The sequence below is a fragment of the Tyto alba genome, unplaced genomic scaffold (genome assembly GCF_018691265.1).
Source record: "Tyto alba isolate M040663 unplaced genomic scaffold, T.alba_DEE_v4.0 Super-Scaffold_17, whole genome shotgun sequence".
NCBI lineage: Eukaryota > Metazoa > Chordata > Aves > Strigiformes > Tytonidae > Tyto > Tyto alba.
Window position 1 is genome coordinate 22,906,609 of NW_024881279.1, and position 17,483 is coordinate 22,924,091.

General features: G+C 46.5%; 1 protein-coding gene across 4 annotated transcripts in view; it reads left to right on the forward strand.

Moving 5' to 3' along the window:
• The first annotated feature begins 217 nt into the window (after positions 1–217).
• CYSTM1 (cysteine rich transmembrane module containing 1) overlaps positions 218–17,483 on the forward strand; it is a 28,228-nt gene continuing 10,962 nt past the window's right edge. Inside the window, exons 1-2 of one of the 4 annotated variants that reach the window (XM_032988474.2) lie at positions 218–496; positions 11,814–12,061. In XM_032988474.2, coding sequence (XP_032844365.1) covers positions 11,833–12,061 — 229 coding nt within the window. In that variant the 5' untranslated portion in view covers positions 218–496; positions 11,814–11,832. Of the gene's footprint in view, positions 497–658; positions 791–5,117; positions 5,141–11,809; positions 12,062–17,483 lie in introns of those variants that run through there. The other 3 variants (XM_042790330.1, XM_032988472.2, XM_042790331.1) reach the window with 3 other exon arrangements.

Genomic DNA, 17,483 nt, shown 5'->3' on the forward strand with positions numbered 1-17,483 from the left:
ACTTTGACCTGTGTCCCTGACCTATTTCATCCGGACAAACCAGAGTAATTGCTTTCCCAGTCTCTGCGCTTGGACGTTCTCCCTGCGCACGTCTCCTGTTATCAACAGAAGGTGACAAGGCGCGTTGCAAAGACCCGGGCCACCAGCCTGTGTGCCCCGGGCAGCCCAGCGCCCCCGCAGGGAACGGGAAGGAGGCCAAGGGCACCCAGGGGACTGCGGGTCCCAGCCCAGGCCCCGCCGTGCCCGGGGCATTCCCTGGTGGGGACAAGGCCCTCCGAGCCCTGCTGCTGCTGCCTGCCCCGCCGGCGCCTGCCACAGCCAAGGCGGAGGCAGAGCCCTCCTTTAATTTCAGGGGGGTGAGCCCCCCCTCCTTTCCACCTTCACCCGACCTCTGCGCAGCGGCTTTGCTTCTTCCTTCCTTCTGCTCTCACCCGGCCGCGCTTGACTTTTTTGTTTCAGTTCCCCCTTTTGAAGACCTCACTTGGCTCAACTTTCGGTAAGCCCCCGCCTCCCACGGGCGGGCACCCGCTCCGTGACCCCGCGGCTGCCGGGGCCGGCGGGGGACCCAGCGCCCCGTGGCCCGGGCGGCCGCTCCGCCGGCAGAGCCGGGCGGCTGCGACCCCGCCCCGGGGCGCGGCCCGGCGGCCGGCGCGGCCACGCCCCCCCGGAGGCGGGCGCCGGCCCCTCACCTCCGCTCCCGCTGCGCCCGGCCCCGCGCCGCCTGACGTCACCGCCCGCCGCGGGGTGCGCAGCAGGTGCGGCCGGCAGCGCGAGACGGGTAGCGGCTGAGGTACCGAGAGGCGGCGGGGGGTTCCCGTGGGGGGGGGGGGCCCGTGGGGTGTGTGGAGGGGGTGAGGGGGCTCCCGTGGGGTGTGTGGAGGGGGTGAGGGGGCGAGGGGGCTCCCGTGGGGTGTGTGGAGGGGGTGAGGGGGCGAGGGGGCTCCCGTGGGGTGTGTGGAGGGGGTGAGGGGGCCCCCGTGGGGTGTGTGGAGGGGGTGAGGGGGCTCCCGTGGGTGGGTGGGTGGGTGGGTAGGGGGAGTGAGGGGTTGTGGGAGGGTTGGCGGTCGAGGACGTTCCCGTGCGGGTGGGAGAGAGCGTGGACGCTGTGGGGCGGAGGGGCGGGTTGCGAGGCGGGACTGGGACGCGGGCGTGGGGCCGTTGCTGCGGGGAACGTGCTGGTCGGGGTTACTGCTGCGAGGAGGATGAGGAGGAAGGCACCGCGGGGTCGGGAGCGGGGCGCGCCCCTGCTGTGGGAGGCCAGCTGCGGGCTGGCTGCCGTCCCTGGTGTCACAGGTCCCCGGGGTGTTGGGTCAGGCCGATGCCGCCCTGGAGCAGGAGGGTGGGTTGCTGGTGAAGCCCCCCAGGCAGGTGTGGGCTTCGGTGCTGCTGACTCGGGGGTGTCTCTCCTTGTCTGCCAGCTCTAACGATGCATTTGTTATCGAAAAAAGCGGCTTTAAACTCTCTCAAGCTTTCATTGCAGGGAGAGAGGTGGCTGTGGGATGCTGCGAGGTTTTACAACCCTGCCCTATATGCATCAGGGAGAACAGTGCTGCTCGGCTGCAGTTGTTTATGCAACATGAAGGGAGAAGAGGAAGGCAGGCGTCTATGGTCAAAGTGGATGGGCATGTTTAATACTAATGGGCTTATTTAGTGTAGTGCAAGAAGTATGCTAGCACTCTCTGAGTAAAAATAATAATCTTGCATTTTGTGTTTAGAAGCCATTATAGTTGTCCTGGTTTTATATTTCCTGTTCCTATAGCTGTTGGAGACCTCATTTGGATAATTAAATGTCATGGTGAAATAGCAGAATGAGGGAAGGAGAGTGTTCGCCTCCTTTCCTCTGTCATGCTGATCTGGCAGCCCCTTCGGGTAGCGATGGGGAGACCATCTCTGTCCAGGGCAGTGCCGTGATCTGTCCCAGTCATCCCAGATTCACGCCTAGCTCTACCTGAAAGGGGGAAAAAAAAGTGCCTTTTGCTTTTGATGTCTTTGCTGAGAGACCGGTGTGAACAACCCGATTGTCTAAATAGGGTAAAGTCTTGGTAAGGTAGTAAGTGTGGGTGAATTAAAATGACAGTGCTGAGCAGCTGCCTCTTCCTTTGTGCTGGGGTAAATACGGTGACAAGATACAAGGTATGGGAAGTGCTGCTGATCCAGAAAATGGCTATTTTTGTTTTAAACTGCATCAGTTGCTTTAATAAAAAGACTGACTCTTTCTAGAAACTTTTGGTGATAAGAATACTACTGCTATAGCAGGTAGACTGAGGAGGAGGCTGAAAACACTGAGACTTGATAAATTTTAGTGATCGTATTTCAGTGCTTTTTGGGGACCGTCAGGCATTAGCATGCATGTTGGATAATAATCTTCTGCACTGCACAGAATAGTGTTTTTGCCAGACACTGAAACTTCTGCAGCACTGAGTCTGTTACACTCTGCCTCTTATTCATGTGCTATAAAGGCCACCTTTGTTAAAATACTGATTTGTCATTCCCTTAATGGTTTGAGAGCAGTAACTGATAATTTGTGGAGGATAGTGGGTGTCCTTGCTGCAGAGGTCAAAGAGGAAAAGAGAATGTTCTGTAAATGAATAGCTCTGACATGGGTAGGGGCCTCTGATGTGAGCTGAGCAGACCTTGTGAGATGGTACTCCAGTGTCAGTTAGAGGAGGGGACTTGCTGCCACGTGTCTCCCCCCGGTCCACATTACATTTAAAATTGGCAGTGTCTTGCTGCTTAAAAAAGCAGGTGTTGTGTCAGCATAAGCAGAGATGTTCCTGCTTGTAGTGTTGTGCTGGGATGATGGAGAATTACCTGGAGGGCTGTGTTTATGGTAAACAGAGATGCTTACCTGTTTTCAGCTGGAGTTCTATGCATGATCAGAGTAATAGGTTGCTTAATTTTTTTCTAGGAGAACAGAGCAAGCTTATGTAACTCTGAATTTTCAACAAACACGCCTGCATTTCTCCTGTTACCTGCTTATGATCTCCCAGTGGCATGGCTGTAGGCTTAGCAGGGGGCCCTGAAAACTTCTAGTGGGAGCTGAAGACTTGAGTGAGCAGAGTTCGAGTGCCTGCCTTCAATATTGATGTTTTCTACTCTCTTGGTTGTGTATTTCTCAACTTCCTGTTTCTAAACTGAAACCATGTGGCTCAATGAGTAGAAAATAGCAGTCTGTTATTCTTGGGAATAGGGGAAGATAGCAAGAAGCCAGAGTCATTCACACAGATGGTCAGTATTGCCAAGTCTGGCATCCTGCTGGCTGCAGCTTGGCTTCCCACAAGGCAGACTGGGAGCCTCCAAGGCTGTTTGTCCCAAGATGGGAGAGATTGCCTTCTCCAGACTTTGGGATGAAGTGCTTGACCTTGCAGCTGTGCTGTGCCACCCTCTACAGTCGTATCTCAGGGAGAGTTTCCCAGCCAGGAGCTGGTTATGTGGAGGCGTGTGTGGGTGTGCCTGCTGCCACTGTGCTGCTCTCTTGGAGAGGGAGCTGTGCAGTGCTTCAGTGTCTGTCCATTGGGGTTGCAGGGGGCTTTGGGGAATGCACCTACTTGGAAGTGTCTGGTCTGTTGTATTCCTTATACCAGGCACCATCACTACTAAACAAAAGCTGCTATTCCTTTCACATGCATATCGGAAAGATATATTTCTGCATCAGCATTACAGTGTGTTGTTGTGGCTTTATTCAGTCTTGTGAGCTATTGAGGGCAGTACCCTGAACTGTAATAGCTTCTCTTCAGCCTCTGACAGAGTAACACAAAAGTTTTCTTGGATTTGTGACAACTGGTATCAGAGGTACTTGCTTGTGCCCTGTGACAAGCAGCCATTAAAGAGGATTCTTTTATATGCCCTACAGGCAAAGTAAAAAGCATTGTGTTACAACTGCATGTAGGATGTGGAAAAGGAGAAAAAATGAGAAAATTGAATAAGGAAATCTCTGTCTCATTCCATTTTCCAGTCTGTCATGAAAATCTCTGAGCAATGAACTGGAGAAAATGCATGTATTTCTGTCTGCATACACTGACTTTACTGTGTCTTAGAAGCTGTATGCTGCCCTTCAATGTGTTTCCCACTTGAGATGATAGAAAATCATCCCGCAGTCTGGGTAGTATCTTCCGCTAAATCCATCACTGTATCTGAGCTGGGGAAGTTATCATGAAAGATTCCCGCTGTTGCATTGCTGGGATGCTGCCAAAACATCATGTGAATAACACATGTGAGTGTATTATCTGTGCTTATTAATTTTCTTGCCAGTCATACGAATTGTTTCACATTCTTCTCAGCTGGACCAGCAAAGCTTCTTTCTTTAACTGTTGTTAGTTTAACTTGACAATCTGATGTTTTCATTGATTTTTTTTTGTTGTTGTTGTTTTGGTATTTGTGGCACCTTAAAACTGTCTTAATACATCTCTTTAAAAGCAAAATATATTTATGTATTTTTGGAAGTATCTAATATAACAAAGACTTGAACAAGAGCAGTGCATGCAAAAGTGTTCAAATCTTGAAACCAAGGTGTTAATACCCCTACCTGCAGTGATTTCTGTGTAAAGGGCTTTGCGTTTTTGTACATTTTGCCACAGGTGCTTCTGTAACTGGGCAGAGTCTCATGTGTTGTGCCAGCAACAAGTGCCTTGGCTTATAACACTGGAAGGGCTGTGCTGTGGTATTTCCTCATGTTGTAATTGTTAGTCTCTGGTGTTAAAGCATATGTTCTTAAAATCTTTCATCAGATGTCTGAAAAATTTTAAAATTTTTCCCCATAAGGGTGCAGTTCATATAATAACAGTAGCACAGTATTAGATTTGATTTTTTTCATTTTTTTTTTTCACTAACACTTTTATTGTAGGAACTACACAGGCAGCTATTTCAGCTTTATACTTTTCTTCTGCCATATATAACATGCAGGTGGACAGCATATTGCAAGCAGGAAAACTAGGCAATAAATTACAAGTAGCATTTCTGAAGAGGTTTTGTATCTTCCTAACAATAATTTATGAGACATTGAAGTTTGTCTGCAAAAGGAAAATCCTGGCATTCAAACCTGTGTGAGCGTGAAGCTGCATTGTTAGAAAGTCCTGTGGAGACAGAGCAGCAAAGACAGATCTTGTGACTGAGAAGCTCTACAAAGGATGTTGTGTCTGAGGCAAGTACTGTCGACATGACTATGGGTCCTTTAGAGCTGATCAAAACCTTGGTTTTTGAAACCAAAATCACATCACCTGGAAACACGCACTATCAATCATGGTTGTGCCAAGAAAGAAGGACAGAGGACAGGTCTGGAGAGGTGGGGCAGCTTGCAGGGGCACAAGTGTCAGCTTTGCACATTGGGTGTGCTCTGTTTGTGCAGATGGGCAGACTTCAGGCCACCAGAGATCTTGGAGGGCACTGGGAGGAGGCAATACCTAGCTCAGGGACTCGGGAGGTTAAATGCTCATTCACCCAAACCACTGCTGTTCACTCTGCTGAGCTGCCTGAGCTAGCAGCTTCAGCCACTCAGAACAGCAGCTGAGTTTTTTTTTGGTGCAGGAAATGCCTGGCAGCAATTTGAATAAAGATGAGGAAATGCACCTCTTCCCTATGATTATGGAGTATCCCATAGCTCTAGTTGACTCTTAAGGAAATGGGTTTGAACAAAGCAGCATTTTCAACATTTTTCTTTCACAGCACAAAGCTGGGCTTTTCACTTCTACTTAGACCTGCATTTTGGGAATTAAATCAGTTTGGAGTAGCTTTGTCAGAAAAGATGGGTGCAGTTCTTGTGCAGTTCCCCTTCAGCTATTACTCTGGGTTGATGGTGCTGCCTGGTGAAGTGGATCAACAAACCTGGGAGGAGGCTCTTCCTGGAAGTGAATCAAGCAAGAACAGAATCTCTTGCAATTTATCCTTAATGTAATTTTCATGCAGTCACTAAATGGAGCTTGTAAAGGAGCTAGAAAGAGGGAAACACAGAACCAGTGCCATTTAAAAGCCACCTTGTGGTTTGGTTTTTTTGTTTGTTTGTTTTTTGTTTTGTTTTGTTTTTTTCATTTGGATGCTGTTCATATGAAATGTAATTTAAATGCTAGGCTGGTTGCCAGCAGCTGGATTGTTGATGTTAAATGTACTTTCCATTAGAACTCTGTATTGGAAAACTAATTCCTAATACTGCAGGCGTTGGAAGGGGTGAGTTACGTCAGGGTGCCCTGGTTGCCCTTTTCAGGATCTGTGCCTCTTACCATGCTCTCCATTTTCATCTGTGCAAAGCCGAGCTGAATCAATATCTGACATGCCCCAAATGCTATTCCTTCTGACTAGAGCAGCATATGAGGTGCGGTTTTTGTTCTGCTGATCTAAAACCAAACGACTTCTTGCCTTTAAATTCCTAAAATCTGCTAATCGTTTTGAGTTTTTTATTTTTTTGGGTGGTGGGGAGGGAGGTTGTCTATGTGTTCCAGATTGCTGATCTGCTTTGTTTTTTTAAATTTATTAATCTCATATTTGTTTTCAGAGGTCTGTGTCTTGCACTGGTCCCTATACAACAGAAGGTGTTCAACTCTGTTTCAGTATCCAGATTAGATTGTTATCTCACCCCACATACAAGTGTTTTATTTAATTGATTCCCCTGCATAGAAGATTGCATTTGAAGGGTCTGACTTTCAAGCAGCTGTCTGTAGGGATTTGTATTTCTTTGCAGGTGGATTAGCAGCTGTGAACACCTACAGTGTAAAAATACAGATGGTTCTTCTATGTATGCTCTTTTCAGTTTTGCCAAGATAACAAGGTGGTGTCAGTGCCAACAGGTAGAAGCAGACTCATACTGGTCTCCAGTCACTTTGAAGGCCCGAATTATGCTAACCTCAGAAGAGATGCTTGGGAGCGCCAGCCTTGCAAGTGGCCTTTTGGAGGAGGAAAAAGAGTGAAACTAGGTCTTGGCCAGATCTGAAGGCTCTTTGGTTGGAAACCCCTCATAAAACCCCTTGTGCTGACAGAAGTGCTTTCCTTCCATCACGCTTCCCCTTGTTCTCTTCATTCTTGGTTGTTTTCCTGCGTCATGTTGTCTTCTGACCAAAAGTCCTACCTGTTCAGGCCCTCATGCTGTGCTGTAGGGCTGCTCTTGCAAAGTGAGATGGCAGTCAGATATCTAAATGAGACTAGAGAATTACTGTTTCCTAGTTTAGGAGGGAAAAAAAAAAATCATCCTTCTCAATGATTCCTAAATATAATTGGAATAAAGATAGATCTTACCTGATTCATAATCCACCATGCGCTGCTCTGTAAAAGGGGGTAAATAGGTGGTAGCTTGTGGATGATGAGGCTTTCCCAGGTTGAAACTAAGACTGTTTTCAGAGACTTGTGGAACAGTCTGATACCCAGTCAGCAAACTGGTGGAAGAGATTGTGCATTGGTACTTTGGTGAGCAGTGTGTGTGAGGATGACAGTACTAGCTGTACGTGTGCAGTAATAGGCTCTACATGAGCTGTTCCTACTCAGAAGGATCTTGCAGTGACAATTAGTATGGTGCAGCTTGAGCTCTGTGTTTGGCTTGCCATAGCAAGAGGTGTCCTGCGAGTGGGCTAGGAAAGGGATGGAAAGCAAAAGAATGCTGCAGCACTACACAGCAGAGCTTCATGCAGCCTCCTCGCTCCCGCTCAGACAAATGGTAAAACTAAAGGCACAACAATGGGTGGCAAGAATGATGAAGGAATAGGGCAGGCTTTGTAGAAGCAGAGAGTTGAGAGAGATGCCTGTAGACAAAAAGATAAATAAATTCATGAGTGTGCTGGAAGAGGAGGGTCGGGACGAGTGACCAGCTAGCTCGGTAACAGCTGCATTGGTACGCTGACCTTGTATGAGGCAGTAAGTTTACAGCAATCAGAAACAAGTAGGTAGTTTCAAAGCTCAATGAAATTTGTTTCTCTAAGGTGTATTGGTTGCCAAAGTGAACAAGTTAAAAAGAAAAGATACATTGTATACAAAGCATCATAGTCCTGTATATATATATGTATACAAAGCATCATCGTTCTGTACTTGCCCCTTTCGCTAAGCTTTAGTCAAAGACAGGTTTACAGATGTAGAGGGACTTATGTTCTCACATAGGATGGTGGTTCTTACATACTGATATCTGTGTGTGTGTCTATATATGTATGCGCATATAGAGCCATGTGTATTCTTTATATGATAGATTGTGTGCGTACTCCTACTTCAGTGATTTCTCTTTTGCAGACCGTATGGGAGATACCTGCTTGCTTAAAAATAAAACCCTCCTGTTAGGGTAAGTGAAATGATGTTTGCTCAGGAGTGTAGAACAAAGGAGTTCGAAGATAGCTTAAGAAAATGTGATGATATATTAACGAACTTACCTCTTAGCAAAAGTATTAATGGGAGAGTCAGGAAAGGAAGGAATAGGAACATCTTTTGTCATTTTCTTCAGGTGGACTAGTAATTTTGCTATCGTTAACCAGCAACAGATAGGGCAAATGCTTAGTGACGATCAATCAAATCTCTTTGTTTGCTGGGTTTAGTGCTAAATTAAGTTTCGCATGAGGTGAGACTGCAGTGCTGTACTGGCTCTTCCTGATGGACCTTCTGCAGTACTGTGAAAAACAACGGGCTTTACTGGTGCGTTGGCTTCTTTCTTTTGAGCTTTGCCTCTGAGAGGTGCTCATTGGGAAAGCCACAGACATGAGCCCTGATGCAAGCTTGTAGGAGTTGGTCTTGTTTGCAGCTCACATGGAATTACTAATTGGGGTGAGAGCCCACAGCAAAGCTTGGAATTTGACTAGGAGCTCAAGTACACCTCTGAAAAGTATCTGCTTAATGATTCAGGCTCTGCCTTCCAAACACATACCCAGGTGAGTAAATAGGGCTTGTAATCAAGTAAAATCACTTATGAGTTCATGAGAACAAGGAAAATCTAAATGTTGTCACACAGTTCAAAAAGGGCAAGTACGGAAGGGTATATGCATGGCAGTAAGTGACAGTGGAAGTGGAGGACAAAGAAAAATTCTTCCTGAGAATGTCACTGGGGTCAAAGAGGATTGTGAGGAGGCTGACCTTCACAGCTGAGGCGGAGCTGGGAGGGAGTAGACTGAAGTATTTAGGACCTCTGGAAGACCTAGGTTTCACAACCACCTTCTGGTTTACTGAATGCCTTGGTAAATTCTTCAGGAGTTTTTCCTTCTCATTCATCACAGATAAATCTCCAATAGAGCTGCTGCTGAAACTGTTCTTTCTGGATGCTCTCTTTTATTTCTTGCCAAATTTCAGTTGTGTTACTTTACCCTCAACTTCGAAGGGAAAAGTAACTTTTGCCCTGGTGGAATATGCCCTTCTTAATCTTATTCTTCATATTTTCCACTGTTCTGTTGTTCTTTGGAGGTCTCTGCCCAGACATCTGTTTGGCTTTTAGTAGACTCTCTCCAGTTTTCTCCTCAATCCCTCTCCTGGATTATCAGTTAGAAGCTCAGTTATTAGCTCAACTCCAAACATGCCTCCTCTTCAAAAACTGTTTTGACATGGCTAACATGGAGATGTTAAATAGACAGAGCACTGGTATCTCTTTCTTGTTCCCTATGCCACTGTCTCCCTGTTTGCTCAAGCCATTGTCAGAATTGGAATTTTATTTTGTTCTGTCTGGTTTTTCAGACTTTTCTGCAGAGCTGCTGATGTGCAGTTTTCTTTACTCATCCCCCCATGGCTGTTGGTTTTAGCCAGGATCTCATCTTACCACACTCTTTTTCAGTGTTTTCTGTGCGTTACTAGGTACAGGTTTGTACTTTCTGCAGAGATGCTTTCTGACCCGTGTGGTTCCACTGGCCATTGTACCAGCACTCCAAAGGGGTTTTGGTATGGTCCCACACTGGATACTTGTACAGAAACCAGGCAGCCAGGGGATAGTGGGCAGGCTCCTTGCTTGGGTACTGAAGGGAACAGGGAAGGGGGCGAATGGCCAGCCCTGGCAGTGGAAGATGGCCTCTGGGGGTCCCAGCATAAGCCCCTGTGGCAAGGGAGCAGTGTGGTGGCTGAATTTAAGCAATTCACTGCCTGAATTTGAGTTCACAGACAACTGAAGAATTGCAACACCTTTTAAGCCTTGCTACAGCACTAAAATGGCAATTATATTGAATGTTGATAAATGAATTAATGCATATGAAGGGATAGAAGGGAAGAGTGGAGTTCACTGAGCTTCACTGGAAAGGATGGGCTGATCTGACAGTCTTCTTATGTCGGAGGGCTTTGGTACACCAAAGTTGTGAGTGTGACTATTTGATGGAGCTTGACAATGATCACCAAAGCAAGCTGAGCCCTGGGGGGCTTTTAAAAGGTTTACAAACAAAACCCGTGATCTGTGGTTTGCTGCCTTTGAATGCCTTGTGTGTGTGTGTATACCCATATATATATATATATACACACACATATACATGTATCTAGAATGCCACTTTACAGCCTATAACAGATCTGGAGGGGCTCAGGGAGGGGGGATGCGGCTGGAGGGGCTGACTTCTGCCAGAGGAGCAGATAGTGGGCTGGGGTTCTTTGGCCTGGAACACGGGGTTCCCACATGCCTCCTCCCTGTTTTGTGAATCCCTAAATCCAGGAGGGTGACTGCTGCTCCCTACCTGCTGCAGCCACTCCGTTGGGGCAGGAGCCAGTTTTCCACAAGGCACACAGCAGAGCTTTGGATCCCTTTGTGCCAGGAGCGTGCACTGCAGCTGTACACTGGCTGGGGAGGCTGAGCAAACTCAGGGGGAGTTCACAGGGGTCTGCTGCTTGTCTGGGCCCTGTCTGGCTTGAGCCCCAAGTGTGCACACCAGGTCAGTCTAGCCTGGCTGCTTGCCCTTTCCAACACCATCCAAAGAGGATCCTACCTGTCAGCCTTTCCTGTTCCATGCCAATAGCAACAAGCCTCAGCAGAGGCAAATTCTGCTCCTGGTATTTCTCCCTGAAGCCTGCGGCATATAGGAGGAGGTGTGCAGCCAAGGGGAAATGGTGACCCTTCTGCAACTTGTAATGGTAAAATGAAATAGCAGAGTACAGCTACTTCAGTCAGGATGGTTCCTGAACACATGCTATTAAGGACACTTCTGTTTCTTAAACAGGGAGAAGCTTCAGAAACCGAACTTAAGAAATAGTTTGCTTAGTCATGTTGCTTAGAGGTTAATTAAAGTTGCATTATTTTGACAATATTGTCTTTTGATAGCTGTACCATGAGTAATACCTTAAATGGGTTTTATGAACATCAACTCTCTGAGGCGTCGTTAATATTGCTTTTTGAATGAGACTGAGTCCAAGGTCCTGATTGCTTGTGGCTGCTTGATGATTCAGTTGCATATTACTGGAAGGATACGTGATGTGCTGCGATACATTGTCACCAGGAAATTATTCATATACACTCTTGCTCCAGGGTGCTGGTGAAGATGCTTGTAAAAATTAGCAGAAGTGTAATGGAGATTTGTGTTCACTTTTTCTCCTGTCTAGGCTATCAGATGTGTCTGGAACAGGCTACATTTTTGCATGTTTTTCTTTCTTTTTTGGAATTTTGCTTTGCAGTTGCAAGACTTAAATATCATAGGGTGAGTAGCTGATGCACAACCGGAAAGCAGCAAGTCACTCTGCTGCTGAGCTAAACTCATGTCACATAAGAGAAATAGCTTCAACTCAGCCTCTGCCCATGTGATAGGGTAAATAAACTCACTGCTTCACCAGGTATTTTGAAGTCTGTTACTCACACTTAATGTAGGGCCTTCTGGACAGCAGTCTGAAATGGGCATTATGTGTTCATGGATGAAGCAGGCAAAAGTAAACCAGTTCTTCTGTTTGTTTTCCTTCTTCTGCAGGACAGATTCTGCATCCCACATGAACTACGAAAACCCTCCACCTTACCCTGGCCCGGGCCCAACTGCCCCTTACCCACCCTATGCACAGCAACCGGGTGGTCCTCCTGGCCCATACCCAGGCTATCCTCCTGGACCTACTGGACCATACCAGCCAGGCCAGCCAGGTTATCAAGGTTATCCCCAATATGGATGGCAAAATGCACCTCCACCTCCAGGACCGGTGTATGCAGATGGGCCTAAAAACACAGGTATGCTTAGCAGCTGTGGTGTGACATAATTGTGACCCTTTATGGCATGCAAATACATGAGTATATGTTCATCTTGAAGTACTATGCTTACCAGTGTCTGGCCCTAACAGGGCTTGGGGAGGTGGAGACTTGTTTGAAGTAGTGACTCTGTTTATGGCCTGTCTTCGTGCTTTATTTTGCTGTTGTGTCTCTAAAAGTACCCTGGCTGTTGGAAGATGATTCTTTAATGCCAATCCCGCGAGGGAATCCATGTGCTGAGGTTGTGATACGTGCTTTTTGCTGGCTTTAGATTTGCCACAACTCTCATTCTGTCTTTTGGTTGGTAAGTTTCAACCAAAGGCTGCACAGTTAAAGCTTGTAATATCAAATGTACAGCTCCTACCAAATTCATGTACATCAGTTTTCTTGAGCCCATCAATATCTAAGTGATCTGACAGTGCCATTGGAATCATTCCTGGGCTCTTGTTTTTTCTGAAGCTATTAATGTCATGTGAAAAAACACAGATTTTCGGGGAAGGGAAGGAAGACAGTGTAACTTACCTTGGCAGCTAGCTGGTCTATGTGCTATGTCTCTTCAGTATGGTATGCTGGTTTATTCTGGCACCCACAGCTCTCATGGGGCTTGCTGCAGTGTTTGGTGCAGGCTTGAATTCTCAGAGGAGGACTAAGGAGATGATTAAGGGACAAGAGCATCTTTATATGAGAAGAAGCTGAGAGAGGTGGGACTGTTCAGCTTGGAGAAGAGAAGGCTCAGTGGGGCCTATCTGTGTGTATTAATACCTGGTGGGAGGGAATGAAGAAGAGAGAGCCAGACTCTTCTCAGTAGTGTCCAGTGACAGGACCAGAAGCAGTAGGCACAAGCTGAAACACAGGAAGTTCCTTCTGAACACAAGAAGACCTTTTCTACTGTGGGAGTGATCAAGCACTGGCACAGGTTGCCCAGAGAGGTTGTGGAGCCTTCATCTGTGGAGATACTCAAAACCTGACTGGACAGTGGTCCTGGGCAGCCTGCTCTAGCTGACCTTGCTTGAGCAGGGTGGTTGGACCAGATGATCTCCAGAGGTCCCTTCCAACCTCAACAACTCTGGAATTCTAGCAAGGTTGGGTGTGGTCCCTGCCTTGCCCCCACTGGAAAGAAGAGGATTTAGCTTGGGATTTTTTGGTAACTCCTTGTCTTGCTGGTAAGGACACTTACCTAGAGACCAAGTTTATTCTGGTCAGTATTTCACATGCTTTTGTTGTAAAATCCCTCCTTGTACATTACGGGGGCGTACTCACCCCCTGACAATCAGCATGGGGACTCATCCGGTCATGTCAGCTCCAGTGTCTTCTTTCGGGCTTCTTCGGTGATACTCATCCAGGCTGGGAAGCCAGGAACCATCTCTTTTCTTCCTCTGTTGCAGCGAATATCACAAACAGACCTGAGCTGTTGAGAAGAGTCTTAAGTACCTACAGCTGTTCTGGCTGCCTTGGGGTGGCAGAGGATGTGGCCAGAGCTACCAAAGGGGCTGTTCTGTGGGAGGGAGTGTGAGGAGCGCTTCTGCAGAGGTGGGGGCTGCTCTCAGGAAGGAAAACTAGTGTGTCTGGCACAGTCATGGACAGACTAACCTGGGGTGGAAAGAAATGCAACTAAAACGAATCTCAAATCAAAACCTAAGTCAGTGCTTTATAGCCATGCAGGGCACTAACACTTTGAGCACTGCTGCTATAAAGGCTGGCTGACAAAGTGGGTATTGAAGATGACATCATTTGAAAAATTGTAAGGACTCAGACAAAAAGCTTTTCCTTTTTCTTGATTCTCCTTCTGTTAAACACCCTTTTTCCCCCCCTTGCTCCTTTTTGGCCAGTCCATCAAACTGGAACCTGATCTTTGTCCTGTGATGCTTTAACAGAAGTCTTCTGAGAAAGCTTTCAATGAGGCTTTGTTTAATGATCACCTCCAGGAGTGTCTATATAGAATAGATGTACCTAAAAAAGCTATTTTTAAAAAATCTGTTACACTAATGCTATATATCTATTGGTGTGGCTGAACCTCTAATATAAAAAGTTGACATCTAAATTTAATCAAGTCATTACAGTCTGCCTAGCTGCTCTGGCATGATTTAATGTGGCTTGTCAGTTCTTGTGGTGTTTCCAAGCAGTTATCTGGGAAGAGCTCCTGTGTGGATGATTTCTTTTCAGAGTGAATGTTTTGCTCTTCTAGGTGACTTCTGCTTAATCTAATGAATTAAGCTACTCCACGTAATGCATTAGTATTTCTGAGCAAGCGTGTGTCCACACTGAAAACTAGGAAATTTGCTATACTTTAAATTTCATGCCTTAAGTTATTCTTCTGTGTAGGCAAACTGCAAAGTGGGCTTTTATGTTGTAGACTGTGTGCTAATGTGTGGAAGTAATTATGCATCATATTTTGGTCTTGAGTGGATCACACAGATGCAAATAATTACTGTTGAGCTCTAAGTCTGATGGTAAAGTAGCATTTCATAGTGACAGTGGTTTTTAATCTAACAATTTGTGGCCTGTCTGAAGTACCAATGGACATAGCCTGTCCCATTGGTCCTTGAAGAAGGAAAAACCTCATATGGCTCGCTCTTTGTATTAAAAAGAAAGTTGCAATTGAGCTGTAACAAGGAAACGGCTTAAACTTAGTACTGGTTTTGTCACCCATGCTGCAGAAAAAGTCGGGAGGCACACTGGATGTTGTTTCAAATGCTGTTGTTGAAGGACACTTCAGGCTGAGCAGCCCTGGCATGAGTTATGCCTCGTGTGTGTGGTGTGAGTGCTGCAGCCATGGTTCTCCCCAGCTGCAGCACCCCTTCTTCCATGTCTGCAGGAGGTGGGAGCTGTAAGCCCAGACTGGAGAGTTTGGTCCCTCTTGTTGGGGTCATGCTTGACAAGGGTAGGTAACATCTGGACTGGAAAGAGAAGGTTGTTACTGTTAAGTGAGCAATGACTCTGCTAGAAATAGGTAAGAAAGGATGTTGTAATCTTTTTCAATATGATATTGAATAGGGGGACATACGTAAGGGCTTCTTGAAGGAGGGTGCAGCTCAGAACAGCGCTGAACAAGGAGAACAAGCGCTGCTTTGTAGGATTAGTTAGCTGTGATGATGATCTCAGTTGCAGAAGTCAGCTTGCATTTTATGTGTTAAGACTTAGTGGTGTTGGCCCTATGCCACTATAGAAGAGGGAGAGTGCAGCTGATAATGGCAGCTGGTGGTCCTCTGTCCCTTCTCCCAGAGTGGATGGAGTCCAGTGTGTGCAAGTTTGCACCCCCTCAGAGTCACCTGAGCTACCTCAACACTGCTGGGCGTGAAAGGCTCTGAAGCATCTGTTTCTTCTCCAGGTAGAGCAGCAGTGAGCCAGAGAGGCTGGGTGACTTGCTGAGGTAGCACAGAAGACCTCATGGCCGTGGTTTTGTTTTTTTAATAGCTGGCTTTTGGGCTTGTACAGGCTACCAATAGCAGTTTCCAAAGAAGCAACACTACTTGCATCTTGCAAGGGCTAATAACTGACTTGGCTGTTGATCATTAGAAGTAAACAAGTTGACCTTTACCTTTAGAGCTGATAATTTATATGCCAAGCCTGAGGGATGTTATTCTTAAGGGTATCTGATTCAGCTTCCTAGCTCTGTGAACTGACTTGTGCTGATTTCTGTCTATGTATTTCCTGCTGTAAAAACAGGGCTGTCTTCGTGTCTGTCCGCACGAAGTCTGTCTAGGCGTGAGTTTCTGGAATACTGTAGATCTGCCATCTGCACACAATGCTTTGGGTAGCTAGAGGAAACTCACCTGTACCAGATCAAATCTGGGAAGTGTGCAGCCGCAGGAGTGCAGTGCCTGTGTGGAGCATGGCATAAGGAGCTGGGGCTTGCTTAGGAGGAAGAAAATATCCCATTTCCCCACCTGTATTTTCATTATAGAATAATTTGGTATCAACCAGCATAAGGAAACCACAGTATCTGATGACTAGTCAGCAGGTACTTTCTTGTCTATTCAAATTAGAGTGAAATATAATGCTGTTGATAATGGCGTGCTGTAAAAAGAAGTGGAATGAGCCAAAGTACAAAGTGACATACAAATTTTGAAAGCACTAGCTGATGTTAGCAATTTGGCCAGCTTAATTTCTCCCCCACACACCTGCCCAGTTGTTACTTAACAATGTAATGGATGAGGCTGTTCCGTGCTGTGCCAAAGGGAACCAGGCTCTGTCAGCAGCCTTCCTTCCAATTGAAGGCAGACAAAGCTCAGTATTGCATTTAACCTATTGTACACACAGGGTGGAAATCTTATTTCTGGATGTTGATTACTTGTAGCAAAGCTGACTGTGATAAGAGTAATACTCACAGTGATGCTGCCTGCCTCTTAATGTTTGGCCAGCTGCAAGAATAAACAGGTCACCTAGATAAAGTCACTGCCTTCTGATGTAAGGGTGGATTTTCTCCTCTTTACGGGTCTCAGTATGGAAAAGAGAGGATCCTAATCACTCTGGTTAGGCTTTCTGGTGCCTTTCAGTGGTTACCGTTTCACTTCTCAAACGGTGTCGAGCTGAGTCTTCCCCAGCAGAAGTTTATTTGAAGGGCAGCATGTGATGATTCCAGCAGGCTTTCTCTCTGTACATTGACCTTTTCCAAGCAGTGTGTGGGAGCATTGAATTTAACTGTTACTGTACCTTCAGGACCAGCAGCTCCAGGCAGCTGGTGTCCTGCCAAAAAGAAGAAAGTCTCACTTGCCAGTTGTCCTCTTACTGCTTCTCCTACTGTAGTGCGCATTAAAACCTGGTGCTCTCTCTCCCCCAAGATTGCTGTATCATACCTCCCTCTGTCCCTGGCTTTTGTCAGCTGACTGCACAAACAGTGGGGGCTGTTCACTGGCAAACGGTGCTGTCCTGGGGCTGATGTCTGACCTTATCTTCACTGCTTTTCACCCCAAAGGAGGGGATAATCTGAGAAAAATGCCTCATGTAAAGAAAAGGATTTCCGAATTCAGGTCCTGTATCTGAAAACATGCTTCCAACAGGCTAGCGAAAAGAGGCTCTGCAGTGGACTGAATTAAATGAGGCTGCTGTTCTGGATAGTTCTTGTTAGCTGGGCACCTAGCCTGGGTGAGAAGAGGAAATTGTATAAAGCCTTTTTGAAATAGATTGTGGTAATTGAGCCCTGGGGGGACTGCTCAAGGAGAGTCTTGCTACCTACCCAGAGTGACTGCTTGATGTGGCATGTTCCCTTTGATTCAAAACTGGACTTTGTCCCTCCTGCCTGTCACCCAGAACACTATTACAGGGCTTGTAAGTAAACACACTTGTAAGACTGAGTTTGTTCTGTGTAAATCCCTCCAAGCCAGGTCTTGTTTAAATCGAGGACTGATGCTGATTTTTCAATGAAAACACCGACTCAAGCTGGGGAATGTGCTGTTCTTGGCCC